This window comes from Egretta garzetta, unplaced genomic scaffold (genome assembly GCF_000687185.1).
Source record: "Egretta garzetta isolate BGI_Z169 unplaced genomic scaffold, ASM68718v1 scaffold632, whole genome shotgun sequence".
Lineage (NCBI taxonomy): Eukaryota > Metazoa > Chordata > Aves > Pelecaniformes > Ardeidae > Egretta > Egretta garzetta.
In genome coordinates this window covers 35,878-62,121 of record NW_009258816.1, presented here as the reverse complement: position 1 = coordinate 62,121, position 26,244 = coordinate 35,878, and the positions used below count along the sequence as shown (strand labels likewise).

The 26,244-nt window shown below is 41.9% G+C and overlaps 1 protein-coding gene across 3 annotated transcripts in view; it reads left to right on the top strand.

The window, feature by feature from the left end:
- Window positions 1-26,244, top strand: part of LOC104135961 (calcium/calmodulin-dependent protein kinase type II delta chain) — a 167,636-nt gene that overhangs the window by 118,089 nt on the left and 23,303 nt on the right. For 2 of the 3 annotated variants that reach the window (XM_035889376.1, XM_035889379.1), the window contains 7 exons: window positions 4,076-4,159; window positions 5,214-5,308; window positions 7,921-8,043; window positions 9,046-9,129; window positions 9,864-9,906; window positions 14,495-14,532; window positions 25,006-25,054. In XM_035889376.1, coding sequence (XP_035745269.1) covers window positions 4,076-4,159; window positions 5,214-5,308; window positions 7,921-8,043; window positions 9,046-9,129; window positions 9,864-9,906; window positions 14,495-14,532; window positions 25,006-25,054 — 516 coding nt within the window. The remainder of the gene's footprint in view (window positions 1-4,075; window positions 4,160-5,213; window positions 5,309-7,920; window positions 8,044-9,045; window positions 9,130-9,863; window positions 9,907-14,494; window positions 14,533-25,005; window positions 25,055-26,244) is intronic. The other variant, XM_035889378.1, reaches the window with a different exon arrangement.

Below are 26,244 nucleotides of genomic sequence, written 5' to 3'. Positions count from 1 at the left end.
AGCAGGAAGCAGGCTAGAGCTCTGTGTGTTCCGATACAGCAGGATGCTTTCCTGGTTTGCATATTTGTAAAACAAACCTGTTCCTTGCCTGTTTGTAGAAAGTGTTAGAGGGTGGTTAATGTGCCGGGAAAGTGTCGAGGGCCCCACGGACTCAGCCAGGCAGGGGACTTGTTGCCCCTCGCTGAAGCCAGCGGTTAACTCACTGGTAGCTAGATTTAGTCCTTAGTTGCATCTCATCTTAAATTAAGCCCAGCCCTGCAACTAGGACTAAAATATGGACCACTTAAGTCATTTGAGTAGCTTCGCTTGAACTGGTTTGTGGGTTGCGTTAAATGTAGGTTGTGCACAGCGAGTTTTTCGGATCCAGCTGTGCCCCATATTTACCCTCAGCTGCTCGCCCTCACCCCTTGCCACCACCTTCTCCGTATCTTCTCACCAGACTGCTCGTTCGGATTGTTATCAAAGGGAGGCGTGTTAGCAAAGAGACACAATTTATGCTGTTTAAACTGACGTGGTTTATTCTGCCATTTTATTTTGGAATCCTTGCATGAGTGGTGCTGAGCGGCTGTGTCTGGCAAGGGAGGTGATGAAGGCACGGGGCAGATCTTAGAGCAAAATCTCTCCTGCTGTGTGTTTAAGATACATCTCCCTGTGTTAATTTAAGTTGACGTTGTGAGATTACAGTTAACCTTCAATCCAGGTTTGTGCCCTTGTTGCCAAGAAGGCCAATGCCATCCCAGGGTGCATTAAGAGGAGCGTGGCCAGCAGGGTGAGGGAGGTTCTCCTCCCCCTCTACTCTGCCCTGCTGAGACCCCACCTGGAACACTGTGTCCAGCTCTGGGCTCCCCAGTTCAAGAAAGAGGAGTGACTCCTAGAAAGAGTCCAGAGGAAAGCAACTAGGATGATAAAGGGACTGGAGCATCTCCCCTACCAGGAAAGGCTGAGGGAGCTGGACTTGTTCAGCCTGAAGAAGAAAAGACTGAGAGGGGACCTCATAATACATACAAATATCTTAAGCATGGAAGTCACAAGGACAGAGCCAGACTCTTTGTAGCAGTGTCCAGCAACAGGACAAGGGGCCATGGGTACAAACTGAGACATAAGAGGTTTCAGTTGAATATGAGGAAAAACTTCTTTACTCTGAGGGTGACAGAGCCCTGGCCCAGGCTGCCCAGGGGGGCTGTGGAGTCTCCTTCTCTGGAGATATTCAAAGCCCGCCTGGACGAAGGCCTGTGTAACATGCTCTAGGAGAACCTGCTTTAGCAGGGGGGTTGGACAGGATGATCTCTCGAGGTCCCTTCCAACCCTTGCCATTCTGTGATTCTGTAATCCAGGTTTGACTCAAGAGAAGCGCTCACTATTTATGAAGTTAAGTGCATAGATATAATCTTTGCATAAGAGGGTTTTGAAACCGTAAGCTATTTAAGCCGAGTAACGTGCCGTCTCGTATAGCCCTGCACCCCTGAGCTCAGCAAAGCACGGCGTTCATCTCAGCCTCTGGATGCTCACAGAAATCACACAACGGTAGGAATGCAAGGTGGTACCATCACAAAACAGGTTCCAGCTTTGCAAGTTGTTTTAGCCAAAGTAATTCCTACTGTTTGCAATAGTTTCCCAAAAAGCACACGCTCGTATTGGGATCCCTCCAACCAGTTACAGAATTACCTGATAAATAAGTTAAGAATTTAGTAAGTTAAGAATTTAGTAAGTTAAGAATTTTGTTCTTTTTCACTGAAATCATGACTGCATACTGTTCTGTGTTTGCTGCTTTAAACTTCAGAATATGTACTAAAACCAAGAATATGTACTAAAGCCATACCAGTTATTTCTGGTTAGGCCCATTCTGTATCTTCATCAAGAGATGAAGTTAGCCAAGTACTGTATTTTTGCTTTAAAGTTTTATTTTCAAGTGATGCGTAGTCATGTTTATGGGGCTACGGGAAGTTTGAAACAGAGACAGCTTTACTTCCCCTTTAAAATGGACAAAAATATTAATGTAAGGCACTGCAGCCAAGAAGAGATACGAAACATTGCTCTTTTTAAAGCTACTCTAGAATATATATTATTCAGCTTCTTGAAGGCGCTTAAGACGTGTTTCCTGTTTGATAGTACTGGTTAACAATTCATAGCTCTTGTATCAGGAGACTGCAGAAAACAAGCTTACTTGTCATGAAAATATCGTAGCTATATCCTCAGTAGAACATGCAGAATGTGTTCCCTCATTTCCTCCTCCCACCCTAAAATGATTGCCAGCTGCAGGGCAAAGGCTTCTTTTTTTTTTTTTTCCCTGGAGCTGCACACTTCATACGTTATCACCGTCTCTCATAAGTTTTGTGGAGTCCGGTGTGGTATTTCAGAAATGACATGCGGTCCTTTACGAAAGCCACCAAATTCTGACCTCTCAAGAATTCCCAGGCATTTATTTTAGGCAAAGGTGCTCGAAAGAACAGATGTCCTGAAAGGGTGCAGAATGTTATCGGTCATTAAGCTTTTAGCAATTACAGCGGCCTAAGAAGTCGATGTTTATAGCCTACATTTCGCATTTCTCCCGAGAGAAAGCAGCCCTGCTGGTAGTGAATAAGGAATGAAGAACATCGGAATCTTAAAGGCGAGATTGCTTCAGAGCTGCTTTTTGGGGAACTTTTGTCAGGAGGTTTCCAGAAGTGGAATGACTTCACAGAAATGAGTTTTACCATGGAAAGGCCAAATTCCACGTAGCCACGTGAAACAGGAACAGCAAAGGCTGCAGGAAGGCTGGGGTGGGGGTCTGCAAGCTGGGTACCAGCCCGTGGTGCCCTTGCGAAAGCAGTCCTGACCGTCGCTGAACCTTTGCTTTGCCGCCGTCTGGCATTGGCTGAATTGAGTTTCCACTTCTGCGTGAAGAAAATTTGAGCACGGTTTTTACTTTCTTTTTGCCTTCTGAATGAGGGATCTCTCCATACCAAAGTTTTTCTTAAAACAAGCCCTACGTGTTGGTTTACTCAGAAATCTCCCCTCTGGTAAGACTGAATAGGGCTCTTTAAACACTCCTTATAGTTGCTGCCCCTGTTTTGTTAATTAAGTTCCTCTTTAATGTCATTGGAAGGACTCTGTGTGTGCTAACAGAAACCCCATGCAAGTCACACTTACACTCTTAGTTTTTATTAATTTTTACACTTCGGAGCTATTTTAAGATAGACTAAATTAGGCTACTGAGTAAAAAACACCCACCCCAATAAGTGTCTCCAGCGTCCATAGTGTATATTTTCTGTCTTTCTGTATCTCCAAGGGGATCACTCAAATAATGTTTCCCACACTCCTCCTTCTCCTCCGCTAACTTTTCTGACCTTGACCCTGAGCCAAACGTATTTGCGCCTTGCTGCTGGATGTCTCGCTGAGTGCAGAAGTCATGAATGAAATTTCGTCAGCTATCTTGTAATCTTTCTGGAAACCTTCCCCTCTTGCACTGTCACCAGATCCATGGCGCCGCTGTTGAATCTGGAAGTGCCAGTCTAGATGGGTAACCAGCTGGTTTTTTGCTCTCCTCTCGACTCCACTGGTCGTGGTGGCAAGAAGGGAATGTGCCAAGTCTGCATAAGCATTCCTGTTACAAATATCTCAAGGGTGGGTGTCATGAGGATGGAGCCAGATCTTCTCAGTGGTGCCCAGCGCCAGGACAAGGGGCAGTGGGCACAAACTGAAGCAGAACAGGTTCCAGTTGAACGTGAGGAAGAACCTCTTTACTTTGAGGGTGACCGAGCCCTGGCACAGGCTGCCCAGGGGGGTTGTGGAGTCTCCTTCTCTGGAGATATTCAACCCCCGCCTGGACGATGTCCTGTGCAACCTGCTTTAGATGAACCTGCTTGAGCAGTAGGGTTGGACTGGATGATCTCCTGAGGTCCCTTCCAACCCTTGTCACTCTGGGATTATTGTTACTTCTAGGTGATTCACCATGAAAAGAAAAGTTCACAATGAAGTGGTTAGTGCTCGATGGCTCGGGAAATGATATTCTGTGTCTCGTGGGCTGAGATGAGAATCACTTGATTTTTGCGGAGCACGTACAGCTTTTGAGGATCGTTGCCTTGCCTTTTGACAGGCTTTGCTGGTACTCCGGGATACCTTTCTCCAGAGGTGCTACGAAAAGATCCGTATGGAAAACCCGTGGATATGTGGGCATGTGGTAAGAAATTATTCTGAAAGACAACGTTCAGTCCACTGTAAAGTATTTTGAGGGAGAGGGATGACGTCCAGAATACATTATATTCTGGCCCCACCCCGCTACCAAAACCTTGCCACACAAACCCTATACAATCAGATAATAAGTATTTAGTAAAATTAAATATTAATTTTTAGATGAGGTCATCTTGTTCTACCAGCTTTGGGTTTGGGGTTTTTTTTTTAATTATTTGTGAGGGTGTGTTATCATGGCATTCTTGGCCACGTCTACACAACCCACTTCCACTAAGTGCTACAAAAATAGCTGCTGGCGCGTGATGCCTAACTAGTTAGTAAACATAATACTTCATACTGTGAGCTGGGCCTTAGCTTGGGTTCACAAGCAGCCTAAAATCTGACCTGACCAATATACTAAAACTGCAGTTTTAAGCTGTGAAACTAAATGTCTTGTGAACTGGAGTGCAGAGCAATAACTTTCTCGCGCAGTTCTTGAAACTGTAGTTTAAGTGGCAAGTGGCAGCTACCTAGCTGAGAACGGTCGGTGGGTTCCTTATTTTACTTCTACCCACGTTTATCTGGCTGTATTTATGAAGGCGCTTTTCTTTAGTGATGGTGAATCATCTCTGTAAGACAACCGGGTGGACTTTTCATCTCCTATTGATCGTGTATTTATACAGATAAACTGAGTTGCCCAGATTTTCATTGCGTGAGATGAGTTAAAACACAGTCTCACAGACACCAGTACGAGCTGCGATAAAACCAGAGGTAAAAAAAACGCATTCTCCTAGAACATCCATGATCGTTGAACATGATTCCTCCTGCTGGCTGGACGTTGTCGGTGTTCCTGATCGGCTGTTGTGTCAGATGCTCATTACTGCCCACGCTCTGCACGGGCGGTTGGCCTGTGCACCCTACATTTACTATTTTCTCTGGTATGAATAGGCACTGTCTTTCAGCAGCTGGGATAATGCTGTTGAGCCCTTTGCTTTACATGGTTGAAATGTATTTCTGGGGTTTGTTTCTTGAAATCACTTAACACCACTGTGAATTTTCTGCAGGTGTCATTCTGTATATCCTCCTGGTGGGATATCCTCCTTTCTGGGATGAGGACCAGCACAGGCTTTACCAGCAGATCAAGGCTGGTGCTTATGATGTATGTACCAGACTCTGTCTATTCAATTATTTATAATTGTACCTCTAAATAGGAGCTTTCTAGAGTGAAAAGTGAAATTAGAATTATTTCCTGATTATTTTTTTTTTAATCAGTTATCTTCATGAGCCGCTCAATACAGTAAATGTTGCTTTAGTTACATGAACCCTATTGGGATGGGAGCATCCTGCGCTAATTTAAATCTGATTTCCTTATGGCTCCAAGCTTGCATTGTCTGCTCCTTGTATAAATCATGCAAGCTTCTGTTATCCTGCCAAGCCTCTTCAGACCCCTGTGAGCTCCCAAGGGCCTGCATTTCTCCTTGGAGTTTCTCACTTCAACCAATCGGTTGCTCTAAATTGTTTTTAAGATGCCTCAAGCTTCCTAAATATATACTTTGATGCTGTTGTATTGCCCGCTTGTGGAAATACAAGCTGCTGTAGAGCTTTTCAAAAGGAGTAGTTTTTCATTAACCGCGTGTATTCCAACAAAAACTGTTGGTAAGTAAGAACTGATGATTTGGTGACGTTATGAATTTCGCAACATCGTCCGTTTATATTGCGTTAAACGGACAGAAGGCGGTTGGTCCTCAGATCGAAGTCATTTGTGAATGATGAAGAGGAAAAGACAGAAAACCTTACAATTTTTAAGCTCTTATTTGAATCTAGTCCTGGAGGGTGATGGTGGAAAAGGGAGTTGTTAAGCTGCAGGCTTGGCAAAGAGTGGCTGGAAAGCTGCCTGGTGGAAAAAGACCTGGGGGTACTGGTTGACAGCTGGCTGAATATGAGCCAGCAGGGTGCCCAGGTGGCCAAGAAGGTCAACAGCATCCTGGCTTGTATCAGGGATGGTGTGGCCAGCAGGAGCAGGGCAGGGACCATGCCCCTGTACTCGGTGCTGGTGAGGCCACACCTCAAATACTGTGTTCAGTTTTGGGTCCCTCACTCCAAGAAAGACCTTGCCTTGCTGGAACATGTCCAGAGGAGAGCCACAAAGCTGGGGAGGGGTCTGGAGCCCCAGGCTGCTGGGGAGCGGCTGGGGGAGCTGGGGGCGTTCAGCCTGGAGCAGAGGAGGCTGAGGGGAGCCCTCATCGCTCCCTACAACTGCCTGAGAGGAGGGGGGAGCTGGGGGGATGTTGGCCTCTGCTCCCTGGTAACGGGTGATGGGACGAGGGGGAATGGTTTGAAGCTGCGCCAGGGCAGGTTTAGGTTGGACATTAGGAAAAACTTCTTCACCGAAAGGGTTGTCAGGCTCTGGAATGGGCTGCCCAGGGAGGTGGTCAAGTCCCCATCCCTGGAGGTATTTAAAAGAAGGATGGATGGGGTGCTTAAGGACCTCATCTTCAGTGGTGGGATGGCAGGGTTAGGTTAACGGTTGGACTCGATGATCTTAAAGGGCTTTTCCAACCGAAGTGATTCTATGCTGTGGCCTTTCAGTGAAAATAAACTTAGGGTTTGTCGAGTCTTCTTCCTAGTGAACATGTAACCGTACGGTAGCAGGGTGACAGTGGGGAATTAGGATTTCAGCCGAGAGAAACGCAGAGGTGCAGAGACTGAGCTGTGCATCTGCACTGTGCGTACATAACGCATGCTGTGACGTGCTGTGCCCAGGTGATAGCACATTCCTATTGCCTAAGAATAAATATTTTCAGTAGTAGAAAACCCCAAATCCTCAAGGTTACGGTCTGTTCACAAAAACAGTTTAAGACATGGGGGTGTTTTTCATTCCCATCTGAACAGATGCTTTCGGGGCATGTATAAATACTTTGCTGAGCAGAGGGGTGTTAAATTCATAACTAGTTAGATTTATATACCATAACTATACAGTTAGCATTAAGATTTACATTGAAAGAAAGCAAACAAGGAGTTGGAATAATAATGCTTAATATTTTTGCCTTTATTGAAGGAGAAACTAGGCCTCTTCTCCCTGGTAACGGGCGATAGGATGAGAGGAAAATGGTCTGAAGTTGCGCCAGGGGAGGTTTAGGCTGGACCTGCTTTAGCAGGAGGGTTGGACTAGATGATCTCCCGAGGTCCCTTCCAACCCTTGCCAGTCTGTGACTCTGTGGACATTGGGAAAAAATACTTTTCCGCAAGGGCTGTCAAGCACTGGAAGGGGCTGCCCAGGGAAGGGGTCGAGTCCCCATCCCCGGGGGGATTTAAAATCTGGGCAGACGAGGTGCTGAGGGACAGGATTTGGGGGTGGGATGGCAGGGGTAGGGGAACGGTTGGGCTTGATGATCTTAAAGGGCTTTTCCAACCTATATGTTTCTGTGACTCTTAAGTGCTGTATGACTCAGATGACTGGAATCGGTTATTCTGTCTGCCATTGTTATTTTATGTTATGAATTTTGATCAGCATCATATTATTGTAAATGTAGAAATGCTGTGCATTTGAATCAAAAAAATAAAAGGTCAAAATAGTAAAGGAGAAAAACATTATTTATAAAACTGGCTAATTCAAAGTTTTCTAAGGGTGGCAAACTGCATTTTTCCCCTTAAAACTGGTTAGCTGTGCTAGCAATTAATTACAGAAATAGTATCAATAAAAATCCTTAGGTAAAATTGTGTAAAGGTTGTACAAGATAATATCCACATACGTATTTTTTTTATTTTAAGTTTCCCTCACCAGAATGGGATACAGTGACTCCTGAAGCAAAAGACCTTATCAATAAAATGCTTACCATCAACCCAGCAAAACGGATCACGGCATCAGAAGCGCTAAAGCATCCATGGATCTGTGTAAGTAATTTCCACAGATTTAACAGGATGTTTGGGGAGACTTAACCAGCTTATGGTTTACTTCAGCATACAGTGAAGGTGTTTAGAGGATAACTTTTGTTCTTATTCGTGCAGCTACGTAACTAGGGGAGTGTAAAATTTAATTACACAGATACAGTCAATAGGGTCGTATATTGAGGTCTCAGCCTGGGATAAGAATTTCCCAGCAATGAACTCCTTTGCCTTGACCTTGCGGTGCAGAAGTTCACTGCCAAAATTAAAGCATTATTTTAAATTCTCAGAGAAAAAAAAATGGACAAGAAAGTAACTTTGAGTTCAGTAATAATGCTTTACATCTTCATTTCCCTGTAACCATTATGATAAGCACGAAATGTAAAGGCAGGGAATTAAGGGACTTGGAAAAGTCAATTTGCAGGTAGCAGAGGGTGCCTGTCTGTTGCTGGGTCTGGGTCGATTTTCAGTGCGTTCTACACTTTGACTTTGCAGGTAGTCTGGGCTGATCCTTGGAAAGTCTTGATTCGTTCCAGCAGGCTGCGTTATCTTGCCTTTAAAATCGTGATGCAAATGAAGTTGAGTTACAGGGAAAACTCAGGCACTGCTGAATTTTCTCTGAAATTGCTGCTCTACCTTACCCAATATCACTAATGCTAAAGAAAAGTTTCCTTCTTGTTTTATAACACATTTTCCAAAATCGTAATTCAGTATATTACTTTGATTATGTTCATACTGCGTAACCCAAGTCCTAAGATTTGTGGTTTTCTTAGTCCCTGTTTCTTTCCAGAGGATTTGACACATGGAAAAGGCTGAGTAAAATGAGACCTTGGTTTTGTTGACTTGGAAGTTTCCCAGATGTGTAGAAACCTGCACGAAGGGATAGTCAGACAGGGTAGAAACTAAAGGCCTAAATGTTGGACCATGTGGGTTGGAATATGTATGTTGTAGAGTAAATAAAATGCTAAGCGTCTGGCTGGGTGCATTAAAATGATTCTTTTCTTCTTTTAGCAACGTTCTACCGTTGCCTCGATGATGCACAGACAAGAGACTGTAGACTGCTTGAAGAAATTCAATGCAAGAAGAAAACTAAAGGTAAGAAGGAAAACTTCTGCAAGGATGGGTAGCTAGTTTTGGAACGATAAAAGAATGTTGGCTTCTGTTCCATGTGTAAAACAAATGGTCCCTAAGCAAATTTTTTTCTTAAATATTATGCTTAAATGATCTGTTTGACAGATGATCGGCTTTTGGCATGAGGATCTTAAACTTTTCATGAACGTGCATAGAACGTAGCATAATTTTGTTGGATTCAAAATAATAGCAATCATCTTCATTTATACAGATTAAAAATATTTCATCAAAGGAAAATCCTTACGGTTATTCTTTTAGATTATCCTTCGTTTTCTCCTGGCCAGACAGGATAACTTTGCAGATGTGAATTTTTCTACTTGGGACATGAAAAATAAACTCCTCTTCCTACCTAAAAAAAGAATCTAAGCACAGTTGTAAAGTCTTTTTCATATTCAGCTATGCATTTTGCTGATAATTCCTGTGCTTGTGCGTACTCACGGTTTGTGCGTTACGTACTCACAATTGGTAAATGTTTGAGCTTATCAGGATTGCCGATAGGCATGTAATTAAGATTAAATTACAATTTATGCATTCATGGTATCGCGTATGATAGGTAATGCACAGCCAATCCATTCTCTCAGGGTTAACTTAGTAATTGATGTGATTTATGCGTGTGTTTTCCTTTTTGTTGTGTCGTGTTCACATTCAGAATTTTACACAAGTGTGATGCTAATTTGAGAAAATGTATGTGTATACAGGGGGCCATTTTGACAACTATGCTGGCTACCAGAAATTTCTCAGGTATGTTCATTGAGCTCCAGATTAATGTGATCTTTATGTTTTGATGTCTGTGATGACTGAAGATCTAAATAGGATGCATTAGTAGAGAAAGAGCTTTGTTATTCAGGAGCATCTAAATATGATGTATCTTGAGTCATTGCCTTTGCAGAAGCAAACAAGAGAATTTAAACTATTTGGGCCAAATAGAATCTTTTGTAGATGACAGTCTAATTTTTTGATAGAATGTGAGTTCCTTCTCTTTGCTTCTTCAGTGTTACCTGTCAAAAGGCAGTGTTTTCCCGTCTATTTTGGTGGAGGACAATTGAAAATAACGTGTATAGCTCCACATGCCATAAGTAGCACCAAACAACATTTAAAAATTTGCTTATTTTTATATACCTGAAATGTCATTCCAGGATTCTGTTGCCAAAAAAAAAAAAATTAAAATTCATTCTTTATTGCTTTGCTAAGGAGTAAGAAACATAGTAAAATGAGTCCTCCTTTTCCTCCTCTTCTAATGCCTAGCTTGATATAACAAGAGATGTTTCCTCTTTATGAAATAATTTTGTAGCGATATCTCTGGAGATTTAGATCTTTATACAAAAAAATTTTAATAACAAAAACTAAGTAAGTTTGCTGTTAGTAGAGTTAGAATTGTCCTCAACAGTAGTATCGCCAGAATTTTGATGCTATGCTGAATTTTCCGTTTTGTCGTTTGAGATTTCGCGTGAACGGGGAAAAAGAATGCCAGATTTAAAAATCAGCACTTTTACATGTCCTCCTACTCTGTGACGTAACTGTTGGAGTGCAACATAAATTATCTTACAGGCAAAAACATGATAGTGCTTTGGGCATGTTTTGAATAATAATAAGCACCGAATCATCCAAAATAAATTACGTAATCATAAATGTGAGAACAACTTGTTCAATTTGCATAGTACTTGAAATACAATTTCTTTCTTAGCTAAGTTCCTGTATTTAATACACACCTATAACACAGAAGGCTGCACTTATGTACAGTACATTGGGTTAATGCTTAATGAATCGCCGGTATCTGCCAATCCATTTTAAAGGTGGGAGTGCTGTAGGCTGCCTATCTTGTAAAAATGAATTATTACAAAATACCAAAAAAATACATAGTTTCTCATCACTTCTCGTAACTGTTGCTGCCTATGTATGTAAGGGTCAGTTTCAACTTCCGTGAACCGAAAAAAGCCCAAGTAATTTTAAAATAGTATTTTGGCATGAAAAGCAAACAGGGGTTTTTGGCTTTGTTTTGGATTTTTTTCACCTATCATCTCTGGTTTTACACCATCATGACCCATATTTGTCCTTGATGACATTTTAGTTTTTCCAAGTTGTTTTACTCATTGTATTGCATTGCAAAGCATGCTTTGGAAAGTCATTTGTCCATAACAATGTGGTTATAAAAGTGTTTTATTTTCCTTTTTCTTTCTTCCTTTTATGTGGAATGTGTATTTCTTGTGAGGTAAGACCCTCAGCACGTGAAAGGAACATCTTTTTTTCTCTTCTATATCAAAATTGCTGTTTGTCCTCAATCACTTTAATTTCTCCATGTTGTCACAACACCGTTTCTTTTCAGTCTGCTTTCCGGCCTATTAGCGCTGCCTTAGGTTTTATTTATCGCTATCGCTTGTAGTTGCAAGAAATCTTTCCTTGTGGGCTTCATGTAGAATATGCTAATTGCTTTGCTACTGCAAATTCTTGGAATATTTGATTTGTATGCAGTATCTGTGCTTAAAGAAAGATGCGTCAGATTATTATTAAAAATACATTCCAAGCTGAAACCAACCAAGGCAGTTGAGTATGGACTATGTCCTGTAAGATAAAATACTGGATAATAATCCATGCTAGGCATGTTTCAAAGGATATGCTGGCAGTGCCATGAACACAGTACTCATAGTTACTGCTTTTGGTGCCCTCACTTTACTGGCTTTCATTTAATTGTTTACATATAACATGTAAGCTTTGTTAAGCATTAAAAGAACTCAAAAGTTTTAAGCTCAAATCGAGCAAAGGGACCTAGATTGTTATCAACGGCAGCCTCTAAGATTTAATTTATGTTTTCCCATATTTTTTGTAAGGGCTAACGGCGTAAAACAGGCTTCAAAAGCGATGAACTTCTGGGTTTTTTTGGCCTTAGGTTTTTTTAGAAATAGCTCCTCCCCTTCGCTTGCCCTAAATGAATTTCTGAAGGTCATGGAGTGCCCACGATATTTGTGGTAGTGTAAGATCTAAGGCCGGTGTTGCCTCAGGTCCTGCAAGCGCACACTGCCACAGGAAGTATCCGATCTCAAAAATATATGGAAAACAATTCATTTTCAGTATTAACTTGCACGTTTCTGTAAATAAAAACGTGCAGTGCTCCCCTTGCGTAATACAGGCAAATTTATTTTTGCTCATTTTAGTTGTAAAGCGTGGGCCATGTGAGAGTTCTAGTGGTAGTGTCGGCTGACGTCCGTAATTAATAAACGGCATTTGGAGGCCTGATATATTAATGAAATTACAAATATTAACCTGGCTTTACTTACCAGTTTTTTTAAGGTAAACAACACAATAATGGACATAGAATCATAGAATGTTTTGGGTTGGAAGGGACCCCTAGAGGTCATCTAGTCCAACCCCCCTGCAGGAGCAGGGACACCGCTAACCAGATCAGGTTGCTCAGAGCCCCGTCCAACCTGGCCTTGAATGTTTCCAGGGATGGGGCCTCCACCACCTCTCTGGGCAACCTGTTCCAGTGTTTCACCACCCTCATTGTAAAGAACTTCTTCCTTATATCTAGTCTAAACCTACCCTGGTTTAGTTTAAAACCATTACCCCTTGTCTTGTCACTGCTGGCCCTACTAAAAAGATTTTCCCCGTCTTTCCTATAGGCCCCCTTTAGGTACTGAAAGGCCGCAATCAGGTCTCCCCGCAATCAGGTCTCCCCCACAGCCCGCAGACATCAGTTGGTTCTGTACCGTTTCCAATGTGGTCTTACATTTTCTGTACCCTGAACCAGAGCTAAATGAGCGCTTAATGCAGATGGAGCCAGAGAATAAGCCACAAATACAAAAGTTGGCTTCAAGTTTAAACCACATACTCAGGAACTCCCAATAGCCTCAGCTAGTTTGAGCAACCTTAAGCTTGCAAGGTCCAATATTTGGGGTTTTTTTTGTTTAAAGAGAAGGATGCCAGTAATGATGGGGGCTCCGTGTCAGGACTGTCTCCCTTCGATGATGCCAGATTGTTAGCTCCCAAAAAGGCTTCCCACGTCTAAGCAAAACAGCACATATAGAGCAGCACTTTTTACAACCTAAGCCATGCCACGCTTCTTGATAGGAAGATTGGGTCATAAACAACAACACAAACAAAAACCGCCGGGCTTGTTTTGTCATTTATTATTCTTCAAGTCTTTGGCGGTGAGTCATGGAGCATTTACGCTTTAGCGAGTAGTTTATTTGGATGTGGTAGGTCACCCAGCATGTAGTTCTGCTGGGGACGTGTTCAGGCTGAGAGCTGCCATGTGCTTGTTTGCACATTGGCCCTCCCCATGTAGCACCACGGAACGATTTGGCCCGGTTCTCCATGCCAGTTTTAAGGGGTGGAATTGAAAGCCCTAACACACAGATAACACACTTTGAGGGTGACCGAGCCCTGGCCCAGGCTGCCCAGGGGGGCTGTGGAGTCTCCTTCTCTGGAGATACTCAAAGCCCATCTGGATGATGTCCTGTGCCCCCTGCTCTGGGTGAGCCTGCTTGAGCATGATGATCTCCTGAGGTCCCTTCCAACCCTTGCCATTCTGGGATTCTGTGATAACATTACGGCAAGGGAAACTTTGCCCAGCAGTCCCCACTGCCTTGAAGAAATTAGATGAGAAAATACCAGGTTTTCTTCGCCAGAAGTTGAAGCAAAGCTTCCCGTTGGTCACGATTACCTCCTGGGGAGCACTCCCCCGAAACGACGCTTCGCTGGCGGGCTGTGCTTCCTTTCTGGTTTGCAACTTTCCTGACCTTTCACGCAAGGTGACTGATGCTGTCACGGTGGGAAATCCCCAAAGGACCATTGCTCAGAGGTGCTTTCTTAAAACCCCCTTAACTTTTCCTTAGGTGGAATCGCTCGCATTGTACCCCGCTATGCTCTCCGGGTACCTTATTGATCTGATATTGGTTACTTTTAAGTCGCCGCCGTGTTAATAACATCATTAAGATGCCAGCGGGCTTTACAAACACCCGATCAAAGTCCTTGCCATCAGAACAGGACTTTTTTCTCGGTCGTATCAAACCACACCCCCCCACCACCACCAATTGTAAACTTATTGCGGTTGCAAAACTGAACGTATCCGAAGCCTCTATGCCACCCGGGGAGTTCTCTCCTTGTATGAGTACAGTTAACCTTACACCTCGAATCGATGGAAAAAGAGATGTATGAGAATCCGAAGTGTTCGTAGTTCCGTAAATACTTGGTTTCCTATACTCAGAGCAGCAAAAGGAGGAAATCAAAGCTGAAAACTCCCTGCAGCTGGGAGGCGATGGGGGTTTGCGGCGCAGCTGGCTGGCCTCGCTGGTAACCACCTGACTCTGAAATTATTTGTCTCCTTTTACAGCAGCCAAGAGTTTACTGAAAAAGCCGGATGGAGTTAAGGTAGGTTAAACACGTGCTTTAAACTTTATTTTATTAGTCACCGCCTCTCTGTCACTGCTGCCAGTTTTTTAGAATTGATTATTGCTACCTCTTTCCTTTCTAGAATTTGTTAATTGCTGCTCCTTACCGTATATTTGAAGTGTTTAAAGTCAGTAGGTGAAGCTTAAAAAATGCAATAAAAGAAGTATTTGGAAAACAAGCATTTTAATAAGTGGAAGATAGAAAACTACTGGAGAAAATGCTTTTCTTGCTATTTTAATGAGGGATGATTGTGTAGTTAATGTCTCAATGTTATTACTTAGCCTCTAAATATAAATCGTGGTTTGGTGGTGGGCACGTTAGTTTTTTAGGTATCGGTGTTTATCTGTAGCTCTATTGCATCCGTGTTTCCCCTTGACTTTCCATTAGATTTCACGGAAGACCAAAAGTTTACTGCTAGGCTTGGCTCCACATGCAGTGACTTCTGCCAGATGTACTTGCTATGTTTGGCAGAACTTGAGGGGTTTACTATCTCAACAAATCAGCTCATCCTGACTAATAGACCTTGCTAAGAAGGGAACATTTTGGCAGCTTTCCTTACATGATTTAGAGCTCCTATTCTCACGTCACCAGATCCTGCAGGAGGAGAGATGCTTCACAAATGAACGTTCTGGATAAATACTTTGAAAAATAGCCAGGAAAAAAAAAAAAATATATATATATATATATCACTCAGCAATGAAAAATATTTTATTCCTTTTCTTGGAGGACTCCTGAAGACTAAAATAAGTGCCTCAAGCTTTCATTACATGATTCAAAAGATATTCTTCTGTGCTCTGTGTGTTTACTCAGAAGTGTGTCTTTGACCTGAATTTTAATTTTCTATTTAATCTTAACTTTTTAACAAAACATCCTATACTTAAATACCAGATTCAGAGTATATTTCTTCCTGTTCTCCCACACTTTTCCCATCAAAAAAAATCACCAGACTGACTTAAAATGAAGTGAGTACGCTACGATTTGAGTGCTTCTCACTGCCAAGCAGTAGACATCCTAGTTATGTGGAGAAGCACACGTTCCGTACTATTCCATCATTCCTGTGGAAAACCTTTAATATGTTTCATTGTGGAATATATAAATTTTCTGTATTCTCTCTGACCGGCTTTTCCTTCTTAAATATATCATTCCTCCTACAGGTCTACGATGGTATTTGTTATATCTCAGTTTTGATTATCATACTGGAAACAACTGTTGCCAAAATTTTGCCTAAATTACGCTTGCTGGAATCTGATACTTGGGTTTTCAGCACGGTTTATGTGTCTGCTGTTTGTCTGCATGGTCATGTGGAGCAAAGGGAGTAAATTGACATCTGGGAAAGTCTTATTTTTGTCGTTTCTGTTACTGAGATACTATATGCTCCATAGAATTTTTCCACCCCTTCCTACAGCTTAAGCTGTCTTTTTCTTTTAAGAAAAAAAAAAAAAAAGAAAAAGCCAAAACAGAAATATACTGTACTCCATGCCTTGATACTTCAAATCCAACCAGTCACGTTTTCTTCTTTTCCTTTCTCTCTGACTGGTCAATTCAGAAAAGGAAGTCCAGTTCGAGTGTTCAGATGATGGTGAGGATCTTTATCGACAGATTTTTTTTTTTTTTCATTTTTTTTTTTTCCCCCCTCCTGTGAAACGTTCACACTTAGAAACCAAAACAATCGCGTTTAGTTTTGTTAACGTACTGTGAGAAGCTGCGAGACTTTAAAGTACGACCTGGTGAATTTTAAGCCTGCAGTTGCTATATGCCATTCGCAGTGAAACGTTCTGCAGTTCTTTCAAGCAAGTTTTTTTATTTTTTTTTCACCTGGGGACATACGAAAACAAAACAAACAAACAAACAAAAGTAGATGTAACATTGGCCAATGCAGCTGTCCTTAGTAAATGAAAATAGTAACCAAATAGTAACCTTATAACAGCCTATTAATTTTTAAAACCTCCGTATTTTAAGAGCTAATAGTATTAATATCGTCAGACGTAAGAGCAAGCACATGGCACAGTGAAATGCTATCGCTTCGGTTGAGCCACTGTAGACCAAGATATGCCCCGCTAAATGCTCAGCAGTAAAAACTACGATTCTGCAGCCTTTCCGTGCTGCGGTTTCCCCGCTGACTCCCTTCGCAGCCCAGGGCTCTGTCACAAGATGTCCCAGCTGAGAGTTGGCCACAAAAACTTTTCTTCACCCTCAACCCACTCTACAGTCTTGCGTTCATTTGGCTTCGGTGATCCCACACAGCAACTCACACTGCTCCTGCTCGTGATGGGTTTCAATCTTGACTCTTGAGACGTTCGTGATGGTCAGCTGTGATGTCCCAGCCAGCTTCTGTTGCTGCTGCCGGTAGAGAGAAGGCAAATATCCCGCTTCCACACCCTTCACTGGGAAGTAGGAGTCTCCTCGAAAAGCAGAAATCGCTGGTAGGGTCTGAGCAGAGATGTAGTTAAGTAGGTAAATAGTCTATTGAAAGGAGGTTGTAGTGAGGTGGGTGTTGGTCTCTGCTCCCAAGGAACGGGCGATGGGACGAGGGGAAACGGCCTCAGGTTGCACCAGGGCAGGTTTAGGTTGGACGTCGGGAAAAATTTCTTCCCCAAAAGGGCTGTCAAGCACTGGAAGGGGCTGCCCAGGGAAGGGGTCGAGTCCCCACCCCTAGGGGGATTTAACAGCCGGGCAGACGAGGTGCTGAGGGACAGGGTTTAGTGGTAGAGTGGCAGGGGTAGAGGAGTGGTTGGGCTTGATGATCTTAAAGGGCTTTTCCAGCCTGAATGATTCAACGATTCTTTGGGGGGAAGGTAGAATTGCAGTGACAGAGGATCAGTGGTAGCAGCAGCCACGTGAGGGTCACCGGAAGGCTATGCCGGGGATATTCCTAGTACCCCAAACACGAAGCGTGCTTTAACTTTTTGTTACAGAAGTGCCACGTGAGAGGTTCAAGTCCCAAGATACAGGCTTTGCCTCTTAAAATATTTTTATACTATATTGAAAAACAGACTGATAAGATTCTACCATCGTGCCCAGCTGTTCGGAGCCTTTGTGTGTGTCTGTCCTGCCCTACCGTCAGCCCTAAGAGAGTGGCTTTGGGCAAGCGATGGGTTAGCGTGAAAGGTTTCCTTCTTCGCAGCAAATAGGAGGTCACCACTGAAGCGTAATTCAACTTCAGCATAACTGTTTCATCTGCAAATATTTTACATTTTTGGGAATCGTTCCCCTTTGCTGTTAAAAATACGTGCAAAATACACCCTGTGTGTTGGCAGATGAATAAAAGCACGCGTGTATGTTCTATGAGGGAGAGAAAGTGTGCAGGCTTATTGCTGGTTTCTCTCTTAAGTTTCAAAGGGTTCTACCAAGGTCTGTTTACACAGAAGAAATAACCGTATTTTAAATGATGTGATCTCTTTCTGCTTTTACTAATGACTGCTATTTTCTCGCTATCTTACTAAGAAGTTTTTGAATATATTTCCTGCAGTTTTCAGCAGTAGCTGTAATGGATATTGTTTATTTTTATAGGACTCTCACCAAGGGAGTATGGACCCAAGCCTGCTCTCCTTACTCAGGCAAAATTGGAACTGAAATTTGAATAACCCGTTTTCATTATGTATTCAACAACAAGCATTCATTTGGCATATCACTTTATTTTTTGTATTGAGCTACTACTGAATAGGACTGTATGAAATCTGGTGAAACCTTCATGTCTTTCCTCATGTTTTTGCTTTATGTCTCTCTGCCTTTTGCTAGGGCCTTTTTAGATTCGTAGTCTCCGGATGACTACGCTGTCATAAAAAATATGAACTCGTAGTTACGCAACTTGCTACGCGATTTTTCTCTTGGTTTGGAAGATGTAGTGTGCCGTCAAGCGGTGTTGGACGTGTTCTCGCTACTCCACAGTTCTCCTGTAGAACTTTCATTTACTGAAGTGGTTGGGTTTGGGTTTTTTTAAAGTTTTTTGAGTGAGGAGTTCAGGTTTTGCCCTTCTCAGGGTCCCATAAATATCAAAGCAAGTTAGCCGATATATAAAATACTTGCTAATACTTACGTCTCCCCATGAATGGCTCTATGCAGAAAGGCATTTTTTCTCTCCCTTGTCTTAAGTTCAGACAGCCCTGCAACTTGTGGCCGTCGTTCTGAACAGATAAATAACATTTATTTGACAATCACTAGGCCAAGCTGGGGCATAAATTAAACATTTGGAACTCAGTAATGACTCGTATTTTCTCTTAATGAGAATTTCTCTCGAAAGACCATTGCTAAAAAAAGACCAGTTTCTCATCCTCCTGCTACGGAGCACTGGGAACTTCGATTTTAAATCAAAGACAATTACTTTTATTCTCAATGGGAGAATGGTTCCTATCACAAACACTACTAAATAACATTCAGTGTCCAAATAGTGTTCCCTGACATTACCTAATGAGACTGCTTTGTGTTCTCCAAAGCCAGTTAAATGCTGATTGAGATAAGGAAATTTGCAGTCTATGATTAATCCATGCAAATCCTGTTGACATTCCCATAATCTAGGCATATCCTAACTAAGAGTTGGTTCAGCTGCAGGCTTAATTCCTGCAGTCAACAAGTCAGCTGCCACACCTGTACCAAAGTAAAAATAATCACCAAAAGCTGCTGAGGATGGGGAGTTCAGTGATTTCCCCAGCGGCGCTAACTTCCGAAAGCTCGAGTTGAGCAAAGCCCTCGGCACAGACAAAACTTAAACATTGGCCGGCATGGCTGAGGAGCTGGATGCTTCGGAGGCTCCAGGGTCATCGGGAAATCTAAATCAGAGGTCAGATGTTCCAGGCACAGCTCAGTTTGGGCTGCTCTTCTCGGGCTTCCTCTTTCTTTATTATGCCTTTCCATAGATGTGACTTAGCATATCGCCATTTTAGAAAGGCTTTTCTTTGAGAAGAAAAAAATAACAAATTTTGACCCCAAAATTCCTACAGTTTGTTTCTGTAAATGTGGAAGCTAAATACATTTTTACAAAAATCCATTAATGAAACAACTGGGGACTTTTTTCCTTTGTTTTGTGCATTTATTGTTAAGTACTGTGACTAGAAGGTTCGGTAGAATTTTTTTTTGGGGGGGGGGGATCAATGTCTTTCCGGACAATATATATCTATACACCCAGTTCTGCATGCTGCTTTGGAGTGCTCTTGTTAAAATTAGATGTGACCAAAATGTATGTAATTTTTTTTTTCATAATTATTGTTAAAGAAAAAAAAAAAAGGCATTTTTCAAACTAGTTTAATCTTGCTTCTTAGTGCATGTGAAAAGTGGCTCAGTACATTATTTTTAGTATTTCTGTTCTTTTCATACCATGGTATTTATGAAAGCTGAATCTTAAAAATGGATTTAAAGAATCAGATACTTTAAAACTTACTGCTAAACAGTTTAATTTGAATTAAAATTCTGTGTAAGTGAAAGCTAAAAGTCTTGTAAAGGTGCAGTACTGTGCTAAGCTTAAAAATTAACGTGATGACCCCCGTGGAAAGCGAAGCGGGTACGTACTGATTTGTGGGGTGAGACCACAGTGTGAAACCTTACGCTTTCAGGTTATATAGTACCAAAATCGAAAGGCTGCTACACAGTTACTGCAGGATTCCTGAGGCTGCAGAACATCACAGCTGCCAATTATTTGTGTCTAAATTAAAACAAACAAACAAAAACAAATCTAGATTTCTGGCAAGCGCTGAATAATCCAATATTATTTATGGTAGTGATAAGTAATCAGAGATAAAGAACAACTGGGCACAATTATTTAATACTGTTGCACGGCAAGAAACCGCAGTGGCTATTGGGGACTTTCTTCAAACCCGTATTAATTCTTTATTCTTCTGAAGTGTGATTAGCTGCTACTTAAAGGCTCTCTGTTCTTTAAGTGTCGCAGCTGAAGTCATCTATACCTTACCTAGACCTCCGTCTAGCGCATCTGAAACCCCGTAGCGAGCATGTTTGGAGCAGTTGCAGCTAGCTCTCGGATCTGTTGTGAGCGGTCTGGCGAGTTCATAAGCTCATCTTTCTGTGATTCTTTATTTCCATATCTGTATCTATATATAGGTATCTATATCTGTATATAGATATGTGCTATACAGAGAGATATAGATACGGTGCCTACGGCGAGTTCTAAGGCCTGTCTGTTTCTATTTTCTGCATACCTACAGATAAACAACAAAACGAACGTGGTAACCAGCCCCAAGGAAAATATTCCTACCCCGGCGCTGGTATACCTGCAATCCTCCTTCTCACCCTGTCTTGAAGTTTTTGACTTGTCTTCTGTTTGTCCGTCCTTCTTTTTATTGCTTTTTCATGCATTGACTCGGTTTGCTTTCTAAAAACAGGGTTTGGAAAAAACTTTTTGTTTGAATTACGCTTTTATTTGTTTTTTCCTGTGAGGAAGTCCATTAGAGCGTGCTTATTAATAGAAAATGTTATGTGGAAGCTGGATGCGGTAGAGTCATGGCGTTTTTGTAACTGTACTTGAATTTTTTGCATGCTGTGCCAGAAAGTGAGTAGAATGCGCTTTACGTTGCTCTTAGCTCTTTGCCTGATGACTATTTCCATCTTTTTAACGATAACCGTTTGCACAAAAAAAAAGAAAAAGAAAAAAAAACCAACAACAAACCTCTCATTTTCTCTGCTTTGTCTTCGTCTAAGTTTTGATATCAAGGAGAGCTAACAGGATTATTGCTAGGCTACCATCAAATAGACCTTATTCAGATTTGCATTCCGTATTTCCTAAAACTCAGCAGGACTTTGCAAGCCTTCCCTGGGATCAAGAGGCGTCTAGTGCTAAACATCTTTGCTTGTTCCTCTTACATTTAAAGCTGCAGGAGGCATTACTCATTAACAAGCCCTGTTAGGAACTCATTACTAATCGGAGTGCCCTCCGTGAATGTTTCTATTGCAATCTTGCTTTTATTAGGAACTCCTATTTCTTCGGCATACGCGGTATCACGGGGCTCACAAATGTCAATGCCAGTGCCTAAGTACCTAAATTTGCGAGGCGCTGTTTCCCGTATGCCTGCGTGTATAGCTTTGAAAATGTGGATAATTCACACACATCGGGGGAGATTTTTTCCTCTCAAAAATTTTTTTTTTTTTTTTTGTGTGCAACTAGCCCTGAAGCATACATTGCTAAGTAATTTCTAAGGGCCGGTTAACGAGTTTCATGCACGAAAGTTTGGCACCCAGTTCCCAGACGTAGCCATGCACGATAGTCCACACTGGAAGTATGCCGGCAAAGTGCCATTCTGAAGATTATTTAATCTGTTTTTAAGGGAAATTACACTTTCAAATGACGCAGAGATCTCTCTCTCTCTCGCTTACTTTGATGCTGCTCTGCCAGGGCAGCAATTGGCCGTACTCTACCTCTTCCCAAACGTGGCAGTGCTCAGAGGTGGTCAACTCACCCTTAATCCTTATCGATGGATCTGTATTTTTATTTGATTGTTTAATACTAATACAAGCAAAGATGCTTAAAGAAAAAGGAGGTGGTTTCTGGCCCTTTTTGCCTGACCTGGCTCAGACAGGAAAACGCGCAAAGCCTTTAACGTGCCCTGGTGCCAAAGAGCCTCTGGAGGTCTCTGGAGCTTCAAAGCCCTGTATGCCTTGGTCCTGAATAAGGTCTCTGCATGCCGCTGCTTGAGGCGAGATGGCCTTTCTTGCTGGCTTGCTGTTGAGGAATTCGGTGTTCGAGACGTCCAGTTTCACCCTCTGGCAACAGTTAACGTTGGATTTAGCTCTTGTCAGTGTTCAGCATTTGTGAGCTGGCTCTTCTTGCGCTCCCTCGACGCTAATGAGAATGTATTTACCAATGGGAACTCTTTTTTTTTTTTTTTCTCTCTCTCTCTTTATTTTGTTCTCGCTCAGGAGCCCCAAACTACAGTAATCCACAACCCTGATGGAAATAAGGTATTCAGAAAGAATCAACTCCATCCTGCTTTCCCGCACCACACATCTCATCCACTGTTCCGCAGCGAGATAGGGCCGTGCCAGGAACGTAGCAAGGCCAATCTCATTCCCGCATTTGTTCCACCCGGTGTCTCTTGAGCCTGTTTCCATCCACGTTCACCCGCTGCGTGCGTCCTGCCCATTGCTGAGCTTCCGAAGCTCCTGGGGGAGCCGGCAGCAGTTGGCAAAGTTCAGTTCCCTGTTGCAGCCAGGCTTCGGGGGGGGGGCACGGTGTCTCTCTCGTTTCAGCCAAAAAATGCTGCAGTCTTAAGTAAAACCAAAGAACGCTCTTCTCAGAGTGTGGTGAGATTACACTGACGAGTTGCGTGTGCTGTTGTCACCTCAGATGAAGATGTCATTTCAGTTTGTCCCATCTGCTGTCTCTCAGCATGCTTGTACGCCGTGTTGTGACGTGTCTTTTGCACAGGACTTTGGTTTTTTTATTCCATAACATCACCAGGCAATTTCAAAAAAAATTTTAACATTTCAAGTGACAAAGGGGTCTTTTGAATTTTTTTTTTTTTTTCTTCCCCATACGTTTTCTTCATGCTCTTTTCTTTTTCTTGTGTGTTGTGATGTTTGCGTTTGGCGGCTGATCCCTAAAACGTGTTTTGTTTCGTTTTTTTCATGCATGGACTTGAAAAGGGCCAGGAAATATCATCATTTACACATAACACGTGCTCCTAGGTTTCCTGGAAAGAATTTACTCTTTGACAAAAATTTCACTGTTTACAGCGTTGACTTAAAGAATTGACATTTCATTTATCTAGTCTTCACTCCTTGTGGTTGTTTCGTATGGGAAGGATTTGAATCTGAGTGGAAAAAAATAACGCATGCAGACATGTCCCAAGCATGAAAGTGCCGACGGTGTGTATCGTGCTTGTATATCCCATTCCTTTACGTCCCTTGCATCTGTCGAACGTCTAGCTTTTATTTTCATGTTACTACTTTTTCAGCTCCCCAAGTTTAAACCCACAGGCAACACGGAGCCTGTGTTTGACCACTAGCCCAGGCTTTATCGCTGAAGTCCACTAAGGACCAGAAAACCCAGATAACATATTGGCGTGACTACATCTACTTGACTTTATTATTTAACCGTAGCGATTAAGATGCTCAATGTCCCAAAAGGTCACAGCAGACAAGCAAACCACTCAATGCGGAGAGTTACTCCCAAATTTGGCTGAAAGGCTGATCCATGTAGTATGGCAACTGGAGCGGATGCTTCAATATTACAGGCCACATCTGCCGTGTGAGCTTGTGCATGGTGTTTACAACTTGTATGTGTGTGGGGGGGGTGGTTTACTTCTAAGTACTATTATCTAATATTTTAAGCGATAGAGCATGATACGTCTGTGTAGAATGAAACGTCTAACACCAGCCAGTTCAGGAAAAGCATGGTGACTCGGTCAGTTTTTGTTTGTCTGTGAGTTAATTCATGTAGTTTTCTTTATGGATGCACATACGTTTTGGTTTTTTTTAAGGTCTGGGTAATGCATTAACAGTTTTGAACATTCCTTCGGCTCAGCCTTGTGAGGACACAGTAAATAAAGGGCACTGTCAAATTCACCTTTTACTATTTAATTGTAAAATCCTTTTGAGACTTAAATACAATACCGGTCTTATCTTCCATCTGTATGATAAAAATAGACCGGTTAATCCTTTTTCCTATTGAGCTGTGAATTTAAAAAAAAAAAAAATTATATTGATTCTACTTTTCAAGAAAGTATACGGGTAAAAAAAAAAAAAAAAAAATCAATTTGAAAAACTTTCCGGCTTTCTAAAACTGTGGACCTATTAGATTTGATAGTGCCCTGATGAATTTGCCTGTAATATTTGGTGTTTCAGGTAATTCATGAAAGACTGAGATACAGTATCCTTGCCTTTTTAACAGTGTGGTGGCTTCAGTATAAACCCCCAAAGTCGTTATCATCTATTTATCGATCCTCCATCTCCTTCGCAACATTTTTTTATCACAGAGGCGGTATAAAAATGACAGAATCTGATCCGGTGTTCTTAAAAATCACTGGGAGACTTCAATATCCATTGCGTAAACCATATGAGCAGAAAAAGAGTGGCAAATTATAGCATGCAGAAGTCTGCCTAGTTAAAAGTTGGAAGGGAATGACTTATTTTGCACAGTCGGTTTAATCACGAAGCTTAAAAAGGCAAGCTTTCCTACTTGGCTGAGGCAATTCATATAACATTTTAGACGGACTTTGTACAGTTGGATGTTAAAGAAAAAAAAGAAAAGGTTCCTTTACATTCCTGTGAAGTAAAAGCATTAGGCAGCGGGAAATGTATTTCTTTTCCCTACCGTAGAGAACGGCAATGTTTGACATCAGTTCCAGGTGGAAATGTCTTAATCAGTGTGTGCCCATTTGTTTGTGAATTACATCCCGCCCCGCTTCGAGGCTTTGCATGATCTCCGTGACTAACGGGAATTCTCAAAGGCACGCAGATAAGGCTTGGCTTGGTTTCTACGTTCTACTTACATTTGCTTCTCAACAGGAATCGACGGAGAGCTCCAATACAACCATTGAGGATGAGGATGTGAAAGGTAAGATCTTCAGCTTGAAACATTTGGAGAAGCGATAACCTGAGTCACGTGAATGTATTTCATTAGGTCGTTAAAACTCCTAATGAACCTTAAGAGGGAACGCTATTTTTCCTTGGCTAAAATAAATTGCATTTATGTTCTTCTGTGTTACTTCTGGCACGTTTCAGACTTACCTTTGGCTTTTTGTTTCCCAAAACACCATTTGCCATGATGTTTTGGAATGAAGAATATAAAGTTGCTGCTTATTAATTAAGATACTAGTTCCAGTAATCATAGCAGTAGATTAGCATCATAGAATCGTTTAGGTTGGAAAAGACCTTTAAGAACATCAAGTCCAACCATTAAAAACGTGTAAGTCAGCGCTTTGTAACTCTTACTTAGTTTATGTACTTGTAGCATGCGTTTGTGGTTTGGGTTTGCTTTTTTTCTTTTTGATGCCACCATTTTTAACTTTTATTCTGTTCAGATGCCAGTGTTTTTTCATGTTTCTCTTTTGTTCTGTCCATACATTTATTTTAATTGTCTTTTATTCTTTTGAAAGATTAAAAGCAATCTTTTTTTTTATAAAATTAGTTCTGTAACTTCACAGTTTTGTTTCCATTTTTGCACCTTTAAATATTATACTCATGGTGTTACTCATACTTTAATAATGTGTTTTAAAGGGTTTTTTAAAAAAAAAATAAAGTATTAGGTTGGTGTATCTAATTCACACAAAAGATTGGTTTTCAGCCTCAAAGAGCAATATTATATGTACAGGTGAAACGCAAACCCGAAATGATAGTAAAGATAAAATGTGGAGAATGGAAAAGAGAATTCTTTTGTAATTGTAATATGGGGTTTGCTTTATGGTGCAAGTAGTATAACGTGCTGTTAAAAACCTCTGTTAGCAAAGTTGTGCCCTGAAATACAGGTTTGAATCTTCTACAGAGCTTCATTGGCTTCTGGAGAGCAGGGGGACGTTGTAGAATTTAGACGAGATTGGAACATAAAGTCATAAGAACTCTACCAAAATCTCTAGCGCGATGTTTCTGGCTGGTAGAACAGGAGCTGTGCATGGTGGATACAAATCCGAGCGCTGCCGGGGTAGCGGAGCGACAGTGGAAGCGTGGAAGGGGACAGCCTTCCAAAGGTAGCGCGGTGTGGAAAAATGCAGATTTTTATACGACGCTGCGCGTGAGGCGCGTGGGGCA